At 52.0% G+C, this 20,480-nt stretch overlaps 1 protein-coding gene across 1 annotated transcript in view; it reads right to left on the reverse strand.

Annotated features, from left to right (window-relative positions):
- Positions 1-17,873, reverse strand: part of JPH2 (junctophilin 2) — a 30,989-nt gene extending 13,116 nt beyond the window's left edge. Inside the window, exons 1-2 of the mRNA XM_058850495.1 lie at positions 17,056-17,873; positions 9,184-9,967 (exon numbers count right to left, since the gene is read on the reverse strand). Coding sequence (XP_058706478.1) covers positions 9,184-9,967; positions 17,056-17,434 — 1,163 coding nt within the window. The 5' untranslated portion in view covers positions 17,435-17,873. The remainder of the gene's footprint in view (positions 1-9,183; positions 9,968-17,055) is intronic.
- Between the last annotated feature and the right edge of the window lie 2,607 nt (positions 17,874-20,480).

Raw genomic sequence — 20,480 nt, forward strand, 5'->3', positions numbered from 1 at the left:
TCTAGATGGAGCATCCCTTTTTTCCTGCTGTCCCAATCCATCTCCTTTGTGTCTCTCCCTCTGCTTCCACACACAGATGGATACCAGCAAAACTCTGCTACCCTCATTTGCCTGTAATCAGCCCACAGGACTGAATATCCCTCTTCAGTCCACCTCTCATGCCACTTTCCCTGCCCTCAGTCAAACCCATCCATCCCATCCCATGGGTGTCCTGCCCTGACAAACAGCTGTACCATTCATGTTCCTTTTGCTCTTTTTGCTCCATCACTCACAGGCATATACCCACTCCACTTCCACTCTGACAGCCCTGGGGTGCATTAGCCTTTGCTGCTTTATAATATGGGCTCTGCACTTACATTGTGTGATCTAAATTGTGAAATAAGCATAAATCAACACAATTTGCATTCTAAAGGAAACACCTCCATGCTACTGAAGCAGAAAACCAAAAAGATAAACCATCCTGACCTTGCAGAGCAGTTCATGAGATGCCCTAGCCTTTTCCCTCTCAGTACCAGCACTTACACAGAAGTGGCAGTACTTTGTACATGCCTAGGCTACTTGGCTGGATAAATCAGACCTTTTCTCCCTCCTTCCACAGAAAGGACATGACCAGGCCATTCAGCCCAGAGAAAAGCATCCTTTTCTGTGCAGTGCTTTAGGAGCACAGGCCTGGCAGAAATCCCTGCCACCTAACAAGCTCAGCCTTTTTGATTACTTGGTAAATTTTTAAAATACCGAAATGTTATCCTTAGCTCTAAATAGCTCTGAGCCACTTGCATCTTTCACTGAGGGATACTTCCCCTTGGAACAGTTAAAGTGATATTAATCTTTCAGCAGACAGATCTGCAGCTGTCTTCAATAAGATGACAACCTGCTCGGCCCAGCCCCACGTACAGGAGGATCTGCTCCATCAGTCTCTGCCAGCCGGAGTGCCCCGGGAGCCGAGTGGGGCTGGGTGGCCAGCAGGAGCCCATGGGCTGTGAGGAGCCTGTGGGGCTGGCACAGCCCACAGCTGCTCTCTGTTTCCCCCACAGCTCCAGGATGCAGCTGGTAGCTGCCCAGAGCCAGCTCCAAAAGGAGGGGAGCAAGCCAGAGCCTGCCGGCTCAAAGGGCTGCTGGCACCAGGATGACACCACGGCCCAGGGACTTTGCACCATGAGCAGGACAGGCAGCTCCTGGTCCTGCTGGAGCCTGTCCTGCCAGCACAGCCAGGCTGGGAGCAGCTTGTCAGAGCATCCACAGAGATATTTTTGGGCAAAGGGGGATTTGCAGCTGCCAGCTGGACCATCTCCTTCTTCCCCTGGTTTTCAGGGCCACCCTGCTGCTCTGGGTGCAGATTGAGTGGAGCCCCAAGGAGCAGGAGCAGGTCCCTCTGAGCAGCACAGCCTTGGGGCTATGCCCAAATGCCAGTGATTTATTCCAGCTTCCAGGACAGCATTACCAAAGGGGCTCAGAAATGCCCTGAGGACCCTGATTTAATTAGGTACCACTGCAAGATGAAAGGAGCTGGGTTATCCCACTGACTAGTGCATCAAAACATCTTTACAGCACCTATGCAATCAGAGACCTTCAGCCTTTCCATCCCCCCTGTGCTCCTGCCTTCCTGCCTGTACCTGCACTGAGGGAGCAGGGGCTGCTCCCTGGCCTGCCCTTGGAATTCCCACTTCCAAGAAAGACCAGGGATACAGCAGACATTTGTTTTGAGGGAGCCCATCTAACCCAGGAGCTCCTGCCCGGCCCCAGGCTCTGCCAAACAGACAACGTCTATAACAGTGTGTTTTACCAGACTTCTGCATCCACCAGTATTAAAATGGGTCAGAAAGTCTATGTTTTCACTCTAAGATTGTTGGTTTTTTCAACCAAAAGTTTTAGCAACATCTAAATCAAATGTTTTTCAGATTTCAGCAATCCAAACCAAAAGAGCAAGGAACTGCTGTATCTGTTTTGTGGAGTTTTATCCCCAGTCAAAAAAAAAAAGCAGATTTTTTTTTAGGAAATTAAGGTGTATTTCTTAAAATATTGCATTTGCCCAAAACCCCAGTTACTTATCAAGATTTAAAGTAGGAGCTTTTTTTCTCGCAGTGCTGCAGGTCTCTTGAGTTGATGCTCACAGATCTGAGGTGAAGGAAAAAGCAGAGAGGGAGCTGGGAGGGCACCCAGCCCACATCCCACACTTCAGTGCCTGCAGTTCCCAAGGCTGCTGAGAGCACCCAGGCAGGTGCAACACCAGGTCCCTGCCAGCCCTCACTGGAGAATCACAAGGCTTTGCAGGAGCAAAGTGAAAGAACTTGGACTGAGAAAGCCAAAGGGCTCTGGCTCAGCACCAGGATAAGCTGAAACAAATGCTCCTCCTCCAAGAGAAGGGAGAGTTTCTGCCTCCCAGGCTTTCTATTTAAATTGGACGTTTCGCTTAAATATTATTTCTTTTTTGAGATAAGGCTATTTCACATTCCACTGAAATGATGATAACCTCCAAGCAAAGCATGATTGAATTCAATGATTTCAAAGCCCAGCTCCCTGCCAGCTGGTTCCAAGCATTTGGATGGGAGTCAGAGCCTCTTGTTCCACGCAGCAGCCGATCAATTCAACGAGATGCTATCATTTTCCACAGTCATTTTTGCAGATTAAAGTCACACTTCATTTTTCCCTTTCTGTGTTTGTAAGCTGTTGAGATAAGGATTTCCCACAAGGTCAGAATGAACAGCCCATTAATTCCACTTTCCCTACCTGTCTGGCTATCTGAATTGTACCCATCCCTAGGGCTGACATCCCATCTCTGCTGCTCTTGAGGGGATCCCTGCAAGACAGAGCCTCAACCCTGATAACCCAGGAAGCCCTGGAGAAAGCTGTGTGCTGTCCAGCAGATGCCTTCTCCTTGGAGCTACTGAAAATGCATGTTCCCTCTTACCCTAATAAGGCATGAAAAGTGCCTGAGGAAATTCATGTGAGGTGGGTGGAAAACAGATAAAGCCGCGCACCCTGCTCTGGAGTCAGAGCACATCCCGCGTAAGGAGCACGTGGGCCAAAAATGTGTCAGTGCTGGAACTGCAGCCAGCCTGGATGAGGCTGTTCTGGGAGAGGGCTGGAAGAAGGGGGTGAAGGCATGACACCATCACTCACCCAGGGACACTGGATCCCTCCAGCCCACAGCACCTCACACATGGGGGACACACTGTGGGTGTCTCACAGCTGGGGTGGGTGTGTGATCCTGGCTCTGAACCCCAGCACTGGGGCTCGCTGTCCCCATGGCCACACCGCATGAGGAACAGCAAAGAGCTCACCCAAACCCTACAGCTCTCTCCCTGCATGGCTCCAGAGGATGGGTGGAACGAGGATTAGGCAGAGGGTTGAAAACAGCAATATTTCTGCAGAGCTGGAGATTGCTGTGCCACACAGAAAGTGGGAGAGTCCCAGCCCTGGGCTTCAGCTGCTGCAGAAATAGATGCCAGCAACTGGGTTTCTATTAACCAAGGGCGATGAAATAGGATTATCCTCTTTATAAACACCGAGGTCTGTGAGAAACATCTTTACTGGGACAGCAGAACTGGGGAGCATCCCATCAATGCTGTGTCCTGGCACCCTGCTATAGCAGGGAGCCATGTAGCTGCCCTTGTTTCTCCCTGTCCATGTTCATACTCACTCTCTGAACCCTGTCCATGGGAGCACCAAGGTGCAGATTCCCATTATAGGGGCTGTGAGGCAGACAGAATTCCTGGAGCAGCCAGAATACCCAGCCATGAAGGAGCTGTGCTGCAGCTCAGGCCACTCCACTGCCTCCAGGTGTGGTTGTACCTTGAGTGACCCTCCCACTGCACCCCATGAGGAGGTGATGCGTAGTCCTTGGCCCCCCTGCACCTCCATGCACTTGTCATTTAAGCCCCATGAGAGTTCAGGCTGTGACATCTGTGGTCTTTGGTGTCTGATCAATGACAGCTGCAGAAATGCTGCTCCCAACTCTTGTGTCCCTCCCTGGCAAATAGCAGCCAATAACCCACCCAGGGCTGGGAAAAGCTCTGCCCATCTCCTGCCTGCTGCTGCCTCCTAATTACATCCATCACACTCGGAGGTGTGGAGTCCTGGAGCAGAGAGATTGTGAGGCTGGGAGAGCACAGGAGGATCAGTTGCTCCCTCCTGTCCTGAGCCATGGCTGCTGCTGCTCACTCTCGCAGGGTGGCCATGAGCATCCTGCCCTCCTCTGGCTCTAGACCTAAAGGTCTGGGAATCTATTGAACTCCTGAGGTGTCTAATGCCTGGCTAAAAGCACATTTTTAAAGAATCCTTTTGCATTTTTAGAGCAAACCCCAAGTCTGATTCAACAGACCTAAAATCCCAGGTCTGAAATGTGGCCTCAGGGGAAGCTGAGCTGTGCTGTCAGCCCCAAGAGCACCAAGGCCATCGTGGCCACCAGCCCAGCGCTGCACTGCACACAAACCACACCTCACCAAAGAGGTGCCTCAGGAAGTTGTCCCTTTGGTTGTCTGCTTTCCCCACCAGCAGCTTGAACCCCCAAGAGCCAAGTGGGGACAAGAGCTGTGCCAAATAAAGCACCTTCCGAGTGGGAGCGCGCAGCCGAGCCCCAGCAGCGTGGGCTGCCCCAGCCCCGGCTCTCAGCTGTCACACTCAGGCCACGCTGATAAAGCCCTGCTCTGCCTGCCCTTATTTAGTCAGGAGCCTCTGCTGACTCCAGCGATTTTGGGACGTCATTTGCACCACACAGCCGCGTTCCCCAAGGAGACGCTCGCTGCTGCCCGGCCACGCAGCCTGGAAATGCTGAGCGCAGGGAGACAGCGGCGACGCTGCTGGGAATGCAGCCAGGCACAAGGGGCTTGGAAAGTGATACAGGAGCTGTCAAGTGCTCTTGTTATTTGAAGGGAGAGCTAAGATGTGCCCCAAAGTCATGGGTATGGATAGAAAACCAACTTAGGCTTCAAAACCAGGCAACAGCTCACACTGTGAGCAATGCCCACGTGTTGGTGGCAGGGAAGCCACATCAGTGTAATGCCTGGCACTGAAACTCTGTTGTGCTTCCACAAAGCCTAATGAGCAAGCCCCACTGAATCAGGAATTGATGCCACACACTTCAGAACACAGCCTAGAAATTCCTGCAGATATCTACTGATAGTAGATTAAAACAAAAATAAATCCAAAATGTATTCACACGTAGTTGTACTCTCCAAGTATAAACCACACAGGGGCTACAGGGCCAGCACACGAGGACAAACTGGTGAAGCACAGCAGCCATTATAGCCTGGAATATCTTGCTTCCCTATTGATCCTGTGACATCCAGCAGATGTATCTGAAGTGTTCCTGCCAGGACATGCACCCTTCAAAGTATCTCAGAGCTTGGCCAGACCCGTGCCTTGCAGGACACATGGCCAAGTCCCTCCATTGAGTTTGGTCCAAGTCACTGGGAAGCACAACCATGTGCAGAACAGGCCATGTCAGATACTGCTGCAGTGGGACAGACATGGGATAAATCAGTATTTACACTCATTTTGTCCTTAGAAAGGAACAGAGAGAAGGAAAACCCCTGTAAAACCTGCCCAGCTACTGAGCACACAGGCTTCAAAAAATCAAAGGTTCCCCCTGCAGACAGTCCTGACCTTCCTCTTACTAATTTATTTTATTTTATTTTATTTTATTTTATTTTATTTTATTTTATTTTATTTTATTTTATTTTATTTTATTTTATTTTATTTTATTTTATTTTATTTTATTTTATTTTATTTTATTTTATATCTGTTCTGAAGAGATGAAAGCTGACCATTTTCATGCTTCTTCTCCCTGTATTCTGTGGGACCCTCCTTCCCATTTGACAGGCAAACACATGCTGCTCCCCATGCCCAAGGAACATCAAGTACCCGGGCTACAAAGCACCCTATTCTGTACCAGCCCATGTGCCCAGAAAGCTGCAGGGCAGCTGTTTCACAACTTAGCACGGCTTTGAACCAGCTCACTCATGGCCTGGTGGCAGTTGTCTCCTCCTCACAGCCTTCCAGCCAGTTTGTCTACTTCATCTCCCAGGAGGTGAAGTCCCAACTTCACCTCCCAGTGCTTTCCCATTCACCCCAAATTTTTTTCAAAGGAGTCCCCAGTCAGGCTGGAGGGTGGGAAAGGGGAGGTTTGAGGGACACAGCAGGTGCCTTCACCTGGCACTGCAGGAACAGCTGTGTCCCAGCTCTGCCAGGAGTGCCTTGGGATCACAGCAGGACGAGTCCAGCAGAACAGGGCAGGGCTAATGAGCAGCACAGGGTGTGTGTTAAGGGTGCCTCCCTGGGCAGGAGTAAAGCCATGCATGTAATGCCACAGAGGCTGCATTCCAGGATGACTTTTCTCCCGAGTGAGAGCAGCCTGGGTGAGGATTCACACTCCAGCTTCCATCAACTCCATCCCTCTAGGAGAGATGTGCCCAGGGTTTTTACCCAACATCTGAGCAGCACGAATGAGCTTTGCATGGGGTGAAGCCTGGATGGGCAGCTCAGGACAGCATGACCCCGTGCCAAATGATTTTCACTGAAATTAGGAAAAATGATGACACTGAGATTGACATGACACTGACACTGAGATGATGTCCTCAGCTTCTTGCACAACTGGGAAAGCAGCTGGATTTCCAAGCCAGGAGGATTCAGGAGGAAGCTGAGGCGGCCAGGGCAGCGCTGCTGGGGCAGCAGAGGCAGTAGGACAGGCGGTAACCAGCTCTGCCCACAGCCCCGGCCAGAACACCCAAAGTGAAACAGCAGGTGGGACAGGAGCTGTGGAATAGCCTGGTGCCTCAGACACCCTCGGAGCAGAGCATGGCACAGGGGAGGTTTGGTGACTGCACTGCCCATTGTCCCTGGCTGTCTCTGCTCTCCTGCCCAAATCTCACAGACAGGGCACCCCTAAGTGCTGCTGACAGCCCCCAGCCGTGCACCCCAGAGCTCGGCATGTGCCTGGCATTCCTGCAGTGCAACTGGCCAAGGCAGCTTCCAGTGCTTGGGCTTGTTTTCCTTGGAATTTCTATCCCTTAAGAGCCTTTTATGGTGCAAAAGGGAGAAATCTGCTCTTCTCCTGGCATTTCACCCCCAAACAGCAGGAGGCTGGATATTATGGCAGTTCAGCTCTGCAAGGGGCTCCCCCGAGTGCCACAAGCAAATGAAACTCAAACATCCACGTACAACAGCACAGGTGTGCAGAGGCAGCTGGGAATTTGCACAGCCCACCTGCTGTGTCCTGATAATTAGTGCATAGTAATAATCTTACATACAGAAATGTCACATCTCCCCCCAGGAAAGGATGGGTATAGCCTCAAAGGCATTTTTTTTGGGTAAGGGACACACTGCCATCAGAGGAGAAAGGTAAATGCTCCACCTCACAGTTATGAGCTCAGGCAATGCTAATGACAGTGCAGCCCTTCTGTAAACAGTACTAATCCATTTACACAATCTGTCTGCAATTACTCTGCCCTGGGTGTGGAAACTGAGGCAAGGTTCAAGGCCAAAACAAAAGTTGGTGGCAGAGCTGGGGTTTCAACTAAGGACCTTCTCCAGTAAAAAATATACAGATTTACTCTCTATCCCAAATCTGAGGTGACAGGAGGAGGGAGGAGAGCACTAGTTGGATTTACAAAAGGCATGAGGTAGAGAGAGCAGCTCTGCCCTGAGCAAGATACACCAGGAATAAACACTGATGGAAACACTGATAGTTTGAAGGACAGGCAGCCTGGATTCTCCTCTCCCAGCGGCTCCAGCTCAGCTGGAATCTGCAGGAACAGGGCTGGGGTTCCACACTGCCAGCGAGCACAATCCCTTCTCTGCCCAGCAGCCACACCACTGCAGGATCTGCTGGCTGAAGACTCCCTGGAGGAAACCAGCTTCCACGTCTTATTTCCTCCAGCTCCAAGGCTTCCTTAATAGGAAATTATTCCCCGGCTGCACTGGGGAGGGATGCAGTCCCCCGCCAGGGCAGCGGGCACATTCCAGCCCCTGACTGAAAACACGGCAGAGCCGCTTTTGATCCAAAGTGTAAATAGTGTATAATAAAAAGAGGTTTGTGTAAACCAGCCAAACTCTTTGGGAGCAGTGTTTGCAGCTCCAACCTCCTTATTCACGCCGTGGCCACACGCTTTCCCTGGGCACTGCAAAGCTGCTGTCGGGCTGAGCCTGCTCTGCCAGAAGGATCCAGGGCCCCAGCCTGTTATTTTTATCCTAGCTGGCCCTGAATGGAACTTCACTGGGTTTTCTCCCCCAGTCCCTGAGGGAACTGCGTTTCGTTAAATAAAATCAACCGTACTCCTCACAAAAGTTGGAAGAAATGGCCGCCAGGAGAGTGAAATGGAAGTTTCTCCAAGGAGTGGAATGAGGTTTGGGAATAGGTGTCCTCCTTGCTTATTTCCCTCCTCTGGTTGATAATGAAGTAAGTGATAATTAAACAGGAATTAAAAGGAGTGAGACAGGACAGCCATGGACTCACAGCCACTGCCTAGCAGCTGAGCAAAGCCTGTGCAGGGTGAGGTTTTCTTGGTGAGGTCAGGTGAAACCTCAAGAACTGTTACAACCCCTTTTCCCTAAGGAAGAGGAGAGGAGTGAAGGCTCCAGCCTTGTCTCCCAGATCTCTGTTCTCTGCCAAGCTGGCTCTGAGACCGGCAGGAATGCTGCAGGAGAAGCATGCTGCCAACACAGCTTGGACACAGGCAGGGATGTGAGCTGGAGGAGGAGAACTTCCCCTGCCTTTTCCAGGCAGACCCTGAAGCCACTCATTTCCTCTCTCCTCCATCCCAGGAGGGACACCAGAGCAATACACTCAGCTGCTAAAATTGACAACCCTAATGCATCCCACAAATTTCCCTCAGAGGAAGCCCCCACACCGGGGGCTCCAGGGCCAAATTGTGTTCTGCTGCAGCCCCAGTTTGTCTGGGACACGTCTGGCTGCTCATGAGCCTGTTGGATTTATCACCATCAAACCCTCTGTTCCTCATGCTGCCCCATCGATGCCCAGCGGCTCTGACAGCCTGGCACAGCATCAGGATGCTCCCCATCCTGCTGAGGGCCAGGGCTGGTAACAATTCCTGCTGTCCAGCACCTCCCCTCTGGGCCAGGGCTGCAGGGGGACAGGAGAGGGGATGATGAAAAGGACAGCTCCTGAACACATTGGATGGGGACCAACACCACGGGAACCCGCGTGCTGGAGCTCCAAGCACCCACCTGGATGCCGCGATCTCTGACTTCTGCCGGGCGATGGCCGCGGCCCTCTGAGCCCCCTCCACGCTCCTGTCCACCTTCTGCCGGATCTTGGCGCTCTTGAGGGGTATCACCCTCTTCTTCATGCCCTTGACCAGGACATTGTGGCGGTACTTGCCCTCCTCCTTCTTGCCGTCGGGCAGCGTGGTGCAGCCGTAGCCATGCCTCAGGTTGTCCAGCCATTCCCCCTCGTACTTGAGCCCGCTGGAGCGCTCGCTGACGCCAAAGCCGGCGCGTTTGTCGTTCTTCCACTCGCCCATGTAGGTCTCCGTGGTGGTGGCGTCGATGTCGGACTCGAAGGGGGTGTATTCCTCGCCCTCGGCGCCCTCGCCCAGGCTGACGGTGGAGGTGGCATCGCTGGCAGCCGAGCTGATCCCGCTCTCGCTCTTGAGGAAGCTGACACGGCTCTTCTGGCTGGCCAGGGATGACTTGGACTCGGACTTCTTCAGCTTCCCCAGCAAGGATCCCCTGCGGAAGAGCCCCCCTTTCTTGGGCTTGCCGGCCTCCGCGTCCGCGTAGAGGCTGAGGGCGAAGCCCCCGCGGGTGATGGTGGGCGAGAGCGGCAGGCTGTCGGGGCTGGCGGCGGGCGAGTCCTGCTGCGGCAGGGTACCATTGCTGTGCTCGCTGCGCAGGGAGGACAGCGATGTGCGCAGAGGGGAGCGCACCACCGAGGCCATGCCGTAGGGAACGCTCTGCCGCACGCCGTAGCCGTGCCGCATGCCGTTGGTGAACTGGCCCTGGTAGGTGCCTGGGGGAGACAAGATGGGCAGCGTGAAAAAAGCGCCTTGGCCTTGGGAGAGCGAAGGGAGGTGAGCCGTGGGGTCGCACCCATCCTAAGTCACCCACGTGCAAAAGCATCGGCGCCTAGGGGAGCGGAGAACACCAGCCTGAGAGCCCCTGGTGCCTCTTGCAAAGGGACCGAGGCACCAGGGGACGCTTTGCAAACCCAAAGCCGCTTACTGTACGGGATCTGGATTTTCATCTGGAGAAGGGAGCGGGAGGCAGCCCCCAGGGGTGCAGTGGTGGCAGTGGGCATGTGAGCTGCGGTGGCACATCTCTCCTTGGCTTGGTGACAGTCCCTTCCAGCCTGTTCTGCGGTCTGTCACCTGCAGGCTGCCAGGGCCAGCTCTAGACCCCTGAGTCAGGATCCCAAATGTCCACTGACTGCCCTGAAGCCACATCTCCTTGGCACTGACATATGGCTTCTCTGAGTTCCCAAGATCAAGGCTTGTGCCACACTGCACAAAGCAGGAGATGGGCAGAAAAAGGGAGGAGAGAAGCAGCTCTTTGTGGGGTTCCTTCAGCTCTGCCCCAGAAAACACCACCCCACCACACTCCTCCAGACCCAGCTCAAGAGGGCAGATAGTGCCATATGATGGGAGACAAAGAACCATGGCCAGGGCTGCACCGTGGGTACAGGACCCTGCTAAGAACCAGCAGGACTTTGGCAGTGACACCTTGAAGGCTGGGACACTGCTCCTCTCCAGATCCCCTGATCCCAAAGGTGAGCACATTTGCAGGCTCCACAAAGTGGAGCCACTCTGACTTTTCTCACCAGGATGCAAAGAGACTTAAATTAGCTGCATGAGAGGCCCCACAAGAAGAGCTCTTGGGAAGGGCAGGGTGGGGCAGCAGGCAGCTTTCTCCCACAGCACCCACCCCACCAGCACAGGGAAGATCAGAGCATCCCTGAGCCCTGTGGATTGGGATGGGATGAGCCTGGGATGAGCCTCTTCCCAAACTGGCTCTCATCAGTCTATAGATGTGGTTGCCTCAGAAACCAGCAAACCACCCAAAACAAAGGCAGCACTCTGCTCCACTCCTGGCATTACAGGAGCTGGAATGGACCACCCCAGCCCAGCACCCTGTGGAACAGAGGCTGCCAGCAGCTCCCTCAGCCTGGGGCACAGGCAGATGATGGGGGAGCACAAACACCTTTGGAAAGGCTGCTCTATTCTCCCAGGTGCTGCTTCATGTGAGTGAAGGGTCAGCCATGCTGGGGGGTTTTCACAGACATCTATCCCAAACCTGGTTTGCAAAAAGCAGTGACCTACCAGGAGACACATGATTTTGGGGAGAGCAGACACATGGTCCTGGGGAGGCTCAGCCAGGGCTGGGCTGAGATGGAAGGGGGTGACCCATCTTCAAGGCATTAATCTCCCCTCTCAGACACTATTACTGAGCCCAGGGATGACCCTGCTCCCCAAGGAGCAAATCCAGTTCCTTCTTTGGCGATCGTGGGAGTGCATATTTTACAGTCTCCCAGGCCATTTCTGCAGCATAATCTCTCCTCCCAAGCTTCAGGTTTCGTTGAAATCCTCTTTGGACCTGCCTGTGGAGTGTTAACTTACAGTGCTGAGGGCCAGGAAAGACAAGAAGTGCCCGAGTGGCAGCAGCTGCTCCCTGGGTGAGCTGCCCCCAGCCAGCCCCTGCCCACCCTGTGACACAGGGGGTTATGTATGGGGTCCCTGTAAACACTTGGTCTCCCCTACAAAAACGGGCTTCAGGTAGTACATGGCATCTGCAAACTGCAGCCAGCCACGGGGAGCCATCTGCCAGAGCAAGGGGACATTTTCCATTTTCTTGGATAAGTTTGAAGCTCTTCTAGGGAAAAATAAGGGAAAATAAGCATGGGTTTGGGCATGAGTCCGGAGTCAAGGACCATCACTGCAGATCCCAGGCATCTGGGCATGTTCCTCACCATGCTCCCAAATCCCTCTCCATAAAATGGTGATGAGACTTCCTTCCAAAGTGAAGTTATAGAGACCCCCCAGTGCCCCCATGTTGCTCCCTGCTGAGGCCAGTGCTCCATCCCACCCGCCCAGCCAGCGAGCAGGGCTGACACATGATCAGGGTGACACTGGAGACCTTCTCCTGGGATGGGAACAACTTCACACGTATCAGGCTGCAGCTGGTAATGCCGCCATGTTCATTCCCTGGAAAAGGAACTCTGGAAAAGCCTTGTGGGTTAAGGGGGTTCAGCCACTCCTCAGGGGTCAGGTCAGAGCAGCTGCTGCACTCCAGCAAAGCCCCAGCCCCCTCTGTCCCCCTCAACAGCACCAGAGCCAGCTGGGTGGGAAAAGCCACATGGCACAATGGGTCTCCAGGGAGCAGGGATGGAGTGCCAGCCTCAACACAGGGCTCAACACCAGCTCTGCAGGCTGCTCTCAGCTCCCTGATTTCAGCCCAAACAGCACAAGCAACATCATCCCTGTGAGCAGAGCTGCCAACCCTGCCTGGATGAACGGAGGGCACCGACAGTGCTGCCCACGGCTGCCCAGCCAAGGCACTGCCCCATCCCTGTCGTGCTGCCATTCCCTGCCCGGCTGAGGCTCCGTGCCAGGAGCCATAAAGCAGCCCTGGAGCGGAGCCAGAGGCTGCAGGGAGCAGCTGGAGGCGCTGGGGCCGTGTATCAGGGCATGCAAGGTTTGAGCAGAGCCAAGCCCTGCCTCACCAACACGGCCCAGTGCAGCCAGGTCAACAGAAAATGGGACTGTGCAAAATCTCTCTGCAGCAGGGCTGCACGTGCCCAAGCCATCACCACACCCCAGTGCCAGCCCAGGGCAGAGCTGTCAGCCTGGCTGCCATGAGCTCACACACTCCTGAGGTTCTGCAAAAAGTAATTAAAAAGCATGGACCTGGAACATAAATTTTATATATATATATATATATATATATATAATAACATAAATAAATCTCTATCTCTCTTTAGGATAGGAAGCCCACTTCCTTGCCTTCCCAGCCTTGGTGATTCATCAGGGCAGTGGGACAGAGACACCTCATCTCATCAGGGTGTGATTAGTGGGGGACACAGCCCCAGTAATCCTTTATTGGCTGCATTTTTACTTGTCCTAATGACAAAAACCACTGGCTCCTCTGCAACCCCCAGGAATACAATTCATTCCAGCACAGCCCCAGCAAGGGGATGCTGCCTGGTTAACTTCATAGGACAGGAAGGATTGTGGATTGTCAGTTGTAGGATTGATGGGAATGACATCCCTGCAGCCTTCAGCTCCAAACACTCCAAAGGGGTGGGAGCACCCTCTGCTTCACCCCAGCAGCAGGATGGGATGGTGCATGGCTGCATCCAATGCAAAAGTTTCAGCTCCCAGTGCTCTCCAGCACAGCAGCAAGATCCCATCACCAGCAGTGACACACTTCCCCTTCCCAGCCTGTCTCAAGGCTCCCATATAATTAGTGATGAATGTAAATAATACAAACAACCATGTAAATAATGCAAACAGCTCAAATCACATCCCTGCCCTACAGTCCCCTGCTGTCACCCAGATACTGCGATGACAGGCAGGTTAGAACTCAGTGTAAGTGGCCAGGGGCATTTAAATGGTGCACAGCACCATGTGCAGGACAGGCCATCAAAAACAGAGTGCTGCCTTTTGGTGCCAGCAGTAGTGTCTGATGGGTTCTGCTGGAAAAGAAAGGCACAGAAAACCACATAGAGGGGTAAAAAAATTCACTATATTCATTCATAGGTCACACTCGGCCAGGCAGGAGTTTTGCTACAGAGGCAGCAGACAAAAAGCCAGCACAATTGTGGCTCTCCCAGGCCCCTTTCCTCATTTCCCAGCCAAAATCCCATGGATGCTGCTCCTTCTGCCCCAGTCCAGGCCCCTTTCCACTGTGCTTGCCCTGCCACAGGGAGGAGTTGTGCTGCTCCATATCCCCCATTTCATCTCCTCAGTAAAGCACTTCTGCATTTCTTTTCTCTTCTTCTGTGACCACTGACTGGTCTAATTGTTTTCCCGTGGTTAATTGACACCACTGTTTTCCTTAGCACCCTAAAGAACAAATTGCAGTATCAAAAATAAGTTGGTTTTAGGCCACTTTGATTGCAAGTGAGGTTTTTTCCCCCTCATATAGATACATACAAGTTATTTGTAGAGCAAAGACAGGCTTTGGGCTGGGTCATGGGTATACAGCACAACTCACCATTAGCACTGAGATTTTCTTCTGCAGTAAAACTTGACTCATGGTTTTGACTCACAGTCAAATGCACAAAAGTATCCAAAAAATGAGGCCTTCCCTACAGCATGGACAAAACTCACTGGGCAAAGGCAAATAACTACATGTTTACTCATAGCTTACGTTGCAGAACAATGAGTTCCTTCATGCTATGCCTTCCACAGCCTCACTCGCTGTCTGCTTCAGCCAGAGCATTCTGCCCCTCTGAAGGGCTCTGAGCTCTTCCCTGGTGACAGCAGCACACACCAGTATATCCAGCTTGGATACACAAAGAGATATATCAGAATGTCACTGTATCTGCCCAGCCACAAACAAAGCTCTGAGCCCCTTGGCTGATTTCAATCCATGTTACAGAAGTCTCCTTAAAGCTGTCAATCTCCCATAGCTTTCACTAAATAGGCTTTTGGCAGTGGGGAGACAAACAAATAATCCACATAGTGCCTGGGCTAAACTGTGCCATGACCCTGGTTCCTATTAGACACCAAAAATCTAAATGGGATTTCAAAAAGTTTCACTGCAGATTTGAGCTTTTTTTAGCCACCAATCTTGGCCAGACACAAGATTCAAACATGGACAACTGTATAAGAATATTTTAAGTGTATTTTGAAATGTAAATTTTTATGTATGTCTATATATATATGTATATATAAAAAGTTAAAATCTATTTTAAAACATCAGAATCAGCTACATTTCCCTGAAATCTGCAAGCAGTCCAACCATGACCTAAAGTTTCTGACGACCTGGCAAGGGCTGCACATTCCCAGAGCCCTTTTCCTCGTGTGGCTGGCTTCCAAGGGGCTTGGGAATCGTGTCCCCTACTCAAGGGACAGCAGATATCCAAAGCCTTTCCACATGTTTATCTTGGCAACCCCAAATTCAAACATTAACAGGTCCCATTAGCAGTCTGGCCACATCTGGATCTTGCAGGTGGTTGCTCTGTGCAGGTGAGGAGACAAAACAGGAAAAGTTCCTGCAGGTCACCCCTGTCCTTGGGATGTGATGCTGGATGGTGACCCCTGGCTTTGACTGCAGTTTTATCCATGTTCCTGTGCCATCAGAGAAGCTCATGTGTTGAATGAACAGCTCAGATCAGCCAGGGTGTGATGACCCAACACATGGAGCAGCCACTGGGCACCCCAGCACAACCCTCGTGAGCCTTGTGGAGCTGAGCTCAGGGTTTTGGCAGGGCACATCTTCACGGATCAGGGCAGAACTGCCAGCCTTGAGTGGCACCAGGGATCACACAGCTGGCACGTTCCTGGGTGAGGGTCAACACCCCGGGGAGCGCTGTGCTGACAGAAGCAGGATATTCTATATCCTTACAGGAGAAAGCATTGGCTCATCTTTCCCTCTCTCCTGTCCGAAGCTTTCAGTCCCATATCTAATCAAACCCCTCTGTCAAGTCTTACCACTCAAAATTCTCCCCTAGAACATTAACTGCAATTCCAGTAGCCCTTCACCCTTAGAAGGATTTGCATTTTAGGAAGCAGCAAGGAAGCAACCGTGCAAATTCAAAGGAGACCTTGACATCTCCAGAATGAAATTCCCAACAGCAGCTGTTGCTGACAGTGACCTGATTGCTGCTCTCTACTCATCAGAGAACACCTTCCCTGTCACCTACTTGTCTTCTGGCCTCACATGAGGTTCTGTGCATGCAACCTGCACCCGTTAAACCATTCCAAGGCCGCAGGACAGAAAGGGGGAAAAATTTAAGGAGCTGGAGGGATGTGTCAGTTTTTGTCTGTACAATATCCAAGGGCAGAAGGAAAATGGGTCAACTTAAAGACTGTATTCTCAATCTTAAAGTTATCCACAAACCCACACAATTTATTGAGGAATATTTATGAAAAATATAGCCCTGAAAGCCAGTCTCGATTTAGTCCATTTTGCTAATGCCAAAAAATGTGATGCTTTTCATTCTGAAGGTTTATATTATAGTTATTTTGCTTTATAAACTAACTCCAGTGTCTGTCTTAGATAAATATAGATGCAATTTTGATCCATATTTTGAAGGGTATTTCTTTCAAATCACCCTCTCTATTTAGCTATCCTAAATGTGGCAGCCCGGAACATTACAGTGCTGAAGAGCTACAAAATTACTTGCACAGAAATTCTTGCAATGTTTCTAACCCCAGAATTGCCACTAATGCAAGAACACAATTAGACCAAGCATTTACAGAGCACAACAAATATCTGACTACATGGTGCAGTTGTATAGTAGCAGAGGTTGAAACCATCCAAATAACCAAAGGGATTTATTTTGGGGAAAGGCATGTGGCTACATATTCTAAACAGCTTAGATGGACTCAATCAAAACTCTTTGGCAAAGCAGATGTGCAGGCAGCCTGTCAGAGGCATGCAGGCAGTGTTTGATGCATAGGGAAAGTGTGTTGGGATGCTGTGGGTGGTTTATATCCGACACAAGAACATTCACCGCTCACTGCCTGGTGAGAGAGCGCACGGCTCGCTTGGCCGTGCACCAGCTGGGACTTTCTGGGTTGGTTCAGCCAGAAGCTGCAATAACCAGTCCAGGAGTCAAAGACTACACAGATCAAGTTGGTTGGTGTGAATTACCAATAGAGACACTCTGTTCCTCCCTCGTGTCTGCAGTCGGTGAGCTGCACGTGCTGGGAAAATCGGGGCACGCACACAGTGATGGGAAGGTCGCACCCCAAGCTCCTCTTCTTGACTGAAGCAGCCCAATGGCTCATTGTAGAGCACTGTGCCTGTCTAGATCTCACTGGTGGGGACAGGACCAGGTCACCCCTTCAGCAGGGACAACATGAAACCTGTGTTGTCACAGGCTGGGAGTGACACTGCTCATCCCCCTCTCATTCCCTCTGGAGCCACCCTTACCTCCGTCGGCGTAGGTCTCGGTGCCGTAGCCATCCTGCAGGCCATTGTTCCATGTACCCTCGTACTTGGCTCCGCTGCTCATGCTCTGCCTCGCGCCGTACCGTCCCTTAAAGCCATGGGTCCACTCGCCTCTGTAAACCCACCGTCCTTTGGTCTCGATTCCCAGGCCGTGCCTCTTGCCTTGGGACCAGTAGCCTTCGTAGGTGTTGCCGCTGGGCCACGTGTATATGCCCACCACCTCGAAGCCGTAGTTCCAGGAGCCCGAGTACTCGCCCTGGCCCTTGGGGCCGGTGCAGATGCCGTGCCCGTGGGCTTTGCCCCCCTCCCAGCCCCCGCAATAGGCGCCTCCATCATCGAAATCAAACCTGCCGCCGCTCATGGTGCCCTCCGGTGCCCCTCAGCCGGGCTGCGTTCCCAGGGGCAGCGCTCCGGGGCTCCCGCATCCCCGGAGGGAACGGGCTGGGCGCCGAGAGCGGCCGCTCCTGCCTCGCCTGGCCCGGCCGAGGGGCTGGGGCACGAGAGGAGAGAGAAATTGGACGAGAGGGAGGGGAGAAGGGCGGGCCGAGCCCCAGCCCCCCCGTAGGGACAGCCGCTCCGCGCCGGTACCTGCCCCGCGGGCACGGGCATCGGCCGCCCGGGGAGCCGCCCCCGCGGCCGAGGGAGGGATGGGGGTCCCGATCCCCGCGGCCGAGGGAGGGATGGGGGTCCCGATCCCCGGGGCCGAGGGAGGGATGGGGGTCCCGAGCCGGCCGCTCTCCCCCGCCCGGCCGCCGCCGCCGCCCGCCCCGTGCCGTCCCGCTCTCCTCCCCCGCCGGGAGAAAGGTCAGCGCTGCCCTAACAAGGCCATCGGATCCCAGGAGCTGCTCCCAAAAATAACCCCCCTGGAGCCCGGCCCCCGCCTCGGGGCCCTTTTATGAAGGAGGGGAGAGACACATCCCACCCCCCCCGCCGTCCCCCGCCCCGGGCAGGGATCCAGGCGGAGAAGAGGCTGGGAAAGTAAATGTCTGCTTAAAATAGAGCCTGGGAAGGGGCCGCCGCGCTCCCCCGGGCCGGCAGCCGCTGTCCCGCTCCGCCGGAGCCCCGCGGGATGCGGGGACGGAGCGCCCGGGGCCGGGTCACTCACACCGTGGGTAATTGGGCAGGGGCAGAACAAGGAGCCAGAGCACAGCCGCCACCTGAGTGCAGCGAGCAGCTCACTCAGCCCCGCCGCTACTTCCGAAAGTGACTTTGCAGAGCTGCTTTAGGGTAATGAAAGAAGTTCAGTAGTAGCCATTTACCCCTCTCCCAAACAACAAACTTCCCAAATTTCCTTCTGTTTAACAGCCAGCACGCTCAGTCTGTGTCGCAGACACACGGAGTAGTGACAGGACACCTTGTGTGTAATAATGTCATCAATTACGGATGGCAGAGGACAAGGACTGAAAGAGCAGGTAACAGCACACCCATCCTGTTCCTAAAGACACTGTCCCAGCAAGACCATGCAGAAATGACCCTCCCTTACTGACCACCACGCTGAGAAGCTGCAGGAGCTGTGGGGTATCACCAGACCTTCCAGGGGAGATCCCAAAACCCCACTGAACTCTGGGGCAAAGCTGCCACAGACAGTGGTGGGTTTGGACTCAGTTTTTCTGCTTTCAACCTCCTCATTGGCATTTGTAGGAAGAAAAGGTACAGAGGAACCACACAATATATAACTGTGAGAGAAGCTCTGTGTATGGACAGCATAAACACAGAACACCTGCAGGCACAGGTGAGAAGGACCAAGTTAGAAATTTAATTACAAAGGGCTTCACTTTTATTCAGCCACAGGAAGGAATGAGCTCTTTGGTAATGGACTCCAACATGACTCAGAAGTGCCACTTGGCAGAACCAGCCCTCTAAATCCTTCCTTTAAAAAAGTCAGATTTTGAAATTGGCTCAAGTTAATTTTTTTGTTGTTGTTGTTTTAAACTAAGTTTTTAGATTGCTTAGGCAAGTTTTCAAGGTTCTTGCTGCATGATTAAGGGACATAAATTCACATTTTCTCAAAGCAAAACCAGAAGGTTTTGATCTATGGTTTCTGCAAAAACCAAAACATCTGAAAACACCTTGAGGTAACAGAAGACAAAGTGTTAAGGCAGCAGTTGCAGCAACTCATGGTCTTCTATTCCATGGTGTTCCAGCACTTATGAGCCCAAAGATGTCGTAACTGTCCCAAGAGGATGCCAAGTTCAGGACTATGTAATTATTTACTTAGCAACTTTTCCTAATTACACATCACAGTTGTGACCTGATTGCACACTTTGTTTAAACATTAATAACTTCTGCAGATTTTGGCATTTAAAGAGCTTTTGTTGACCACCAACAAACCCACACAGACTGCAGAAAGCACTGACAGTCTGTGTGCGCAAAGGCACCACACAGAGCTGCTCTCGTGTCTTCATTTTAGCAGAAAATCTCCCGTTCTCCCCGAAGGCTGAGCCTGCTGCAGCAGCCAGCCCCAGCCTGGGGCTGACCTCTAGTGGCACTGCTCGTGTCCCTTCCCAGTCAGCACCAGCTCACACTTTTCTACTATTTTTACATCTCCTGGATTTCAATCCACTTTAACACAGTCCACTGAGCAGTGGACAGTGCAATCCTAAACCCTGCAGTACAGGTCTGTGGTCACTAATGAATGAAATGGTAAAAGCAGTGCAGTCTTGAAAGGCACTTTCAGACCCACAACGGTGCTGTGGTTGGAATTTGCATTTGAGAACAGTTAAGAATAATTACTTAAGCAATAAAGTCATGCTGCACTTTGTAGCCCAGTTTTGTAGACAACAGTTGCCAAAACATTGCCTTGAATTCAGAACACAGGTGGCAGAAATGCAGAGCACAGAAAGAGGTGTGGGAGGGACCCAGGTACGTTCTGCACAGTGTAGGTGACACTTCAGAACTGGCAAAACAAGTAAACTTACATGGCCACTTGTTCTAAGACACCAGGTGCTGCTACAGAAATTGCAAAAAAGCCCCAAGAGTAACACCAAATGATTTTGCAGGAAAATGTTTGTCTCCATTTGTTCTCCACATCTTACATGTCAGAAATTTGAGGTGATGCAAATAGTAAAAACAAACCAAACACAACTTTTCTCCCCCTCAACAAATTCTATTATTTGATCAGCTGCTCCTTTGCTAGACACTCATAAAAGGTACTATTACTGGAAAAGTGGAAAGCAAACCTTTTATTGAATTTCCAACAGGCCTTAGAGACTTGTCTGCAAGAGAAACACCCTGCATTCTTGAGGGGAGTTGCTGCTGTGGTTAACCAAAGGAAAGTGAGGGCATGGGCTCTGCTCACTGTATTTGTTATGGAGACCAAACCAGAATTTCCTTGTTTCATTGGTCTTTATTCATACACTGTCTGTCAGTTTTGGGGCTATTTTAGCTTCTTTATTAGCCTGCTCTAT

Source organism: Poecile atricapillus, chromosome 15, assembly GCF_030490865.1.
Source record: "Poecile atricapillus isolate bPoeAtr1 chromosome 15, bPoeAtr1.hap1, whole genome shotgun sequence".
Taxonomy (NCBI): domain Eukaryota; kingdom Metazoa; phylum Chordata; class Aves; order Passeriformes; family Paridae; genus Poecile; species Poecile atricapillus.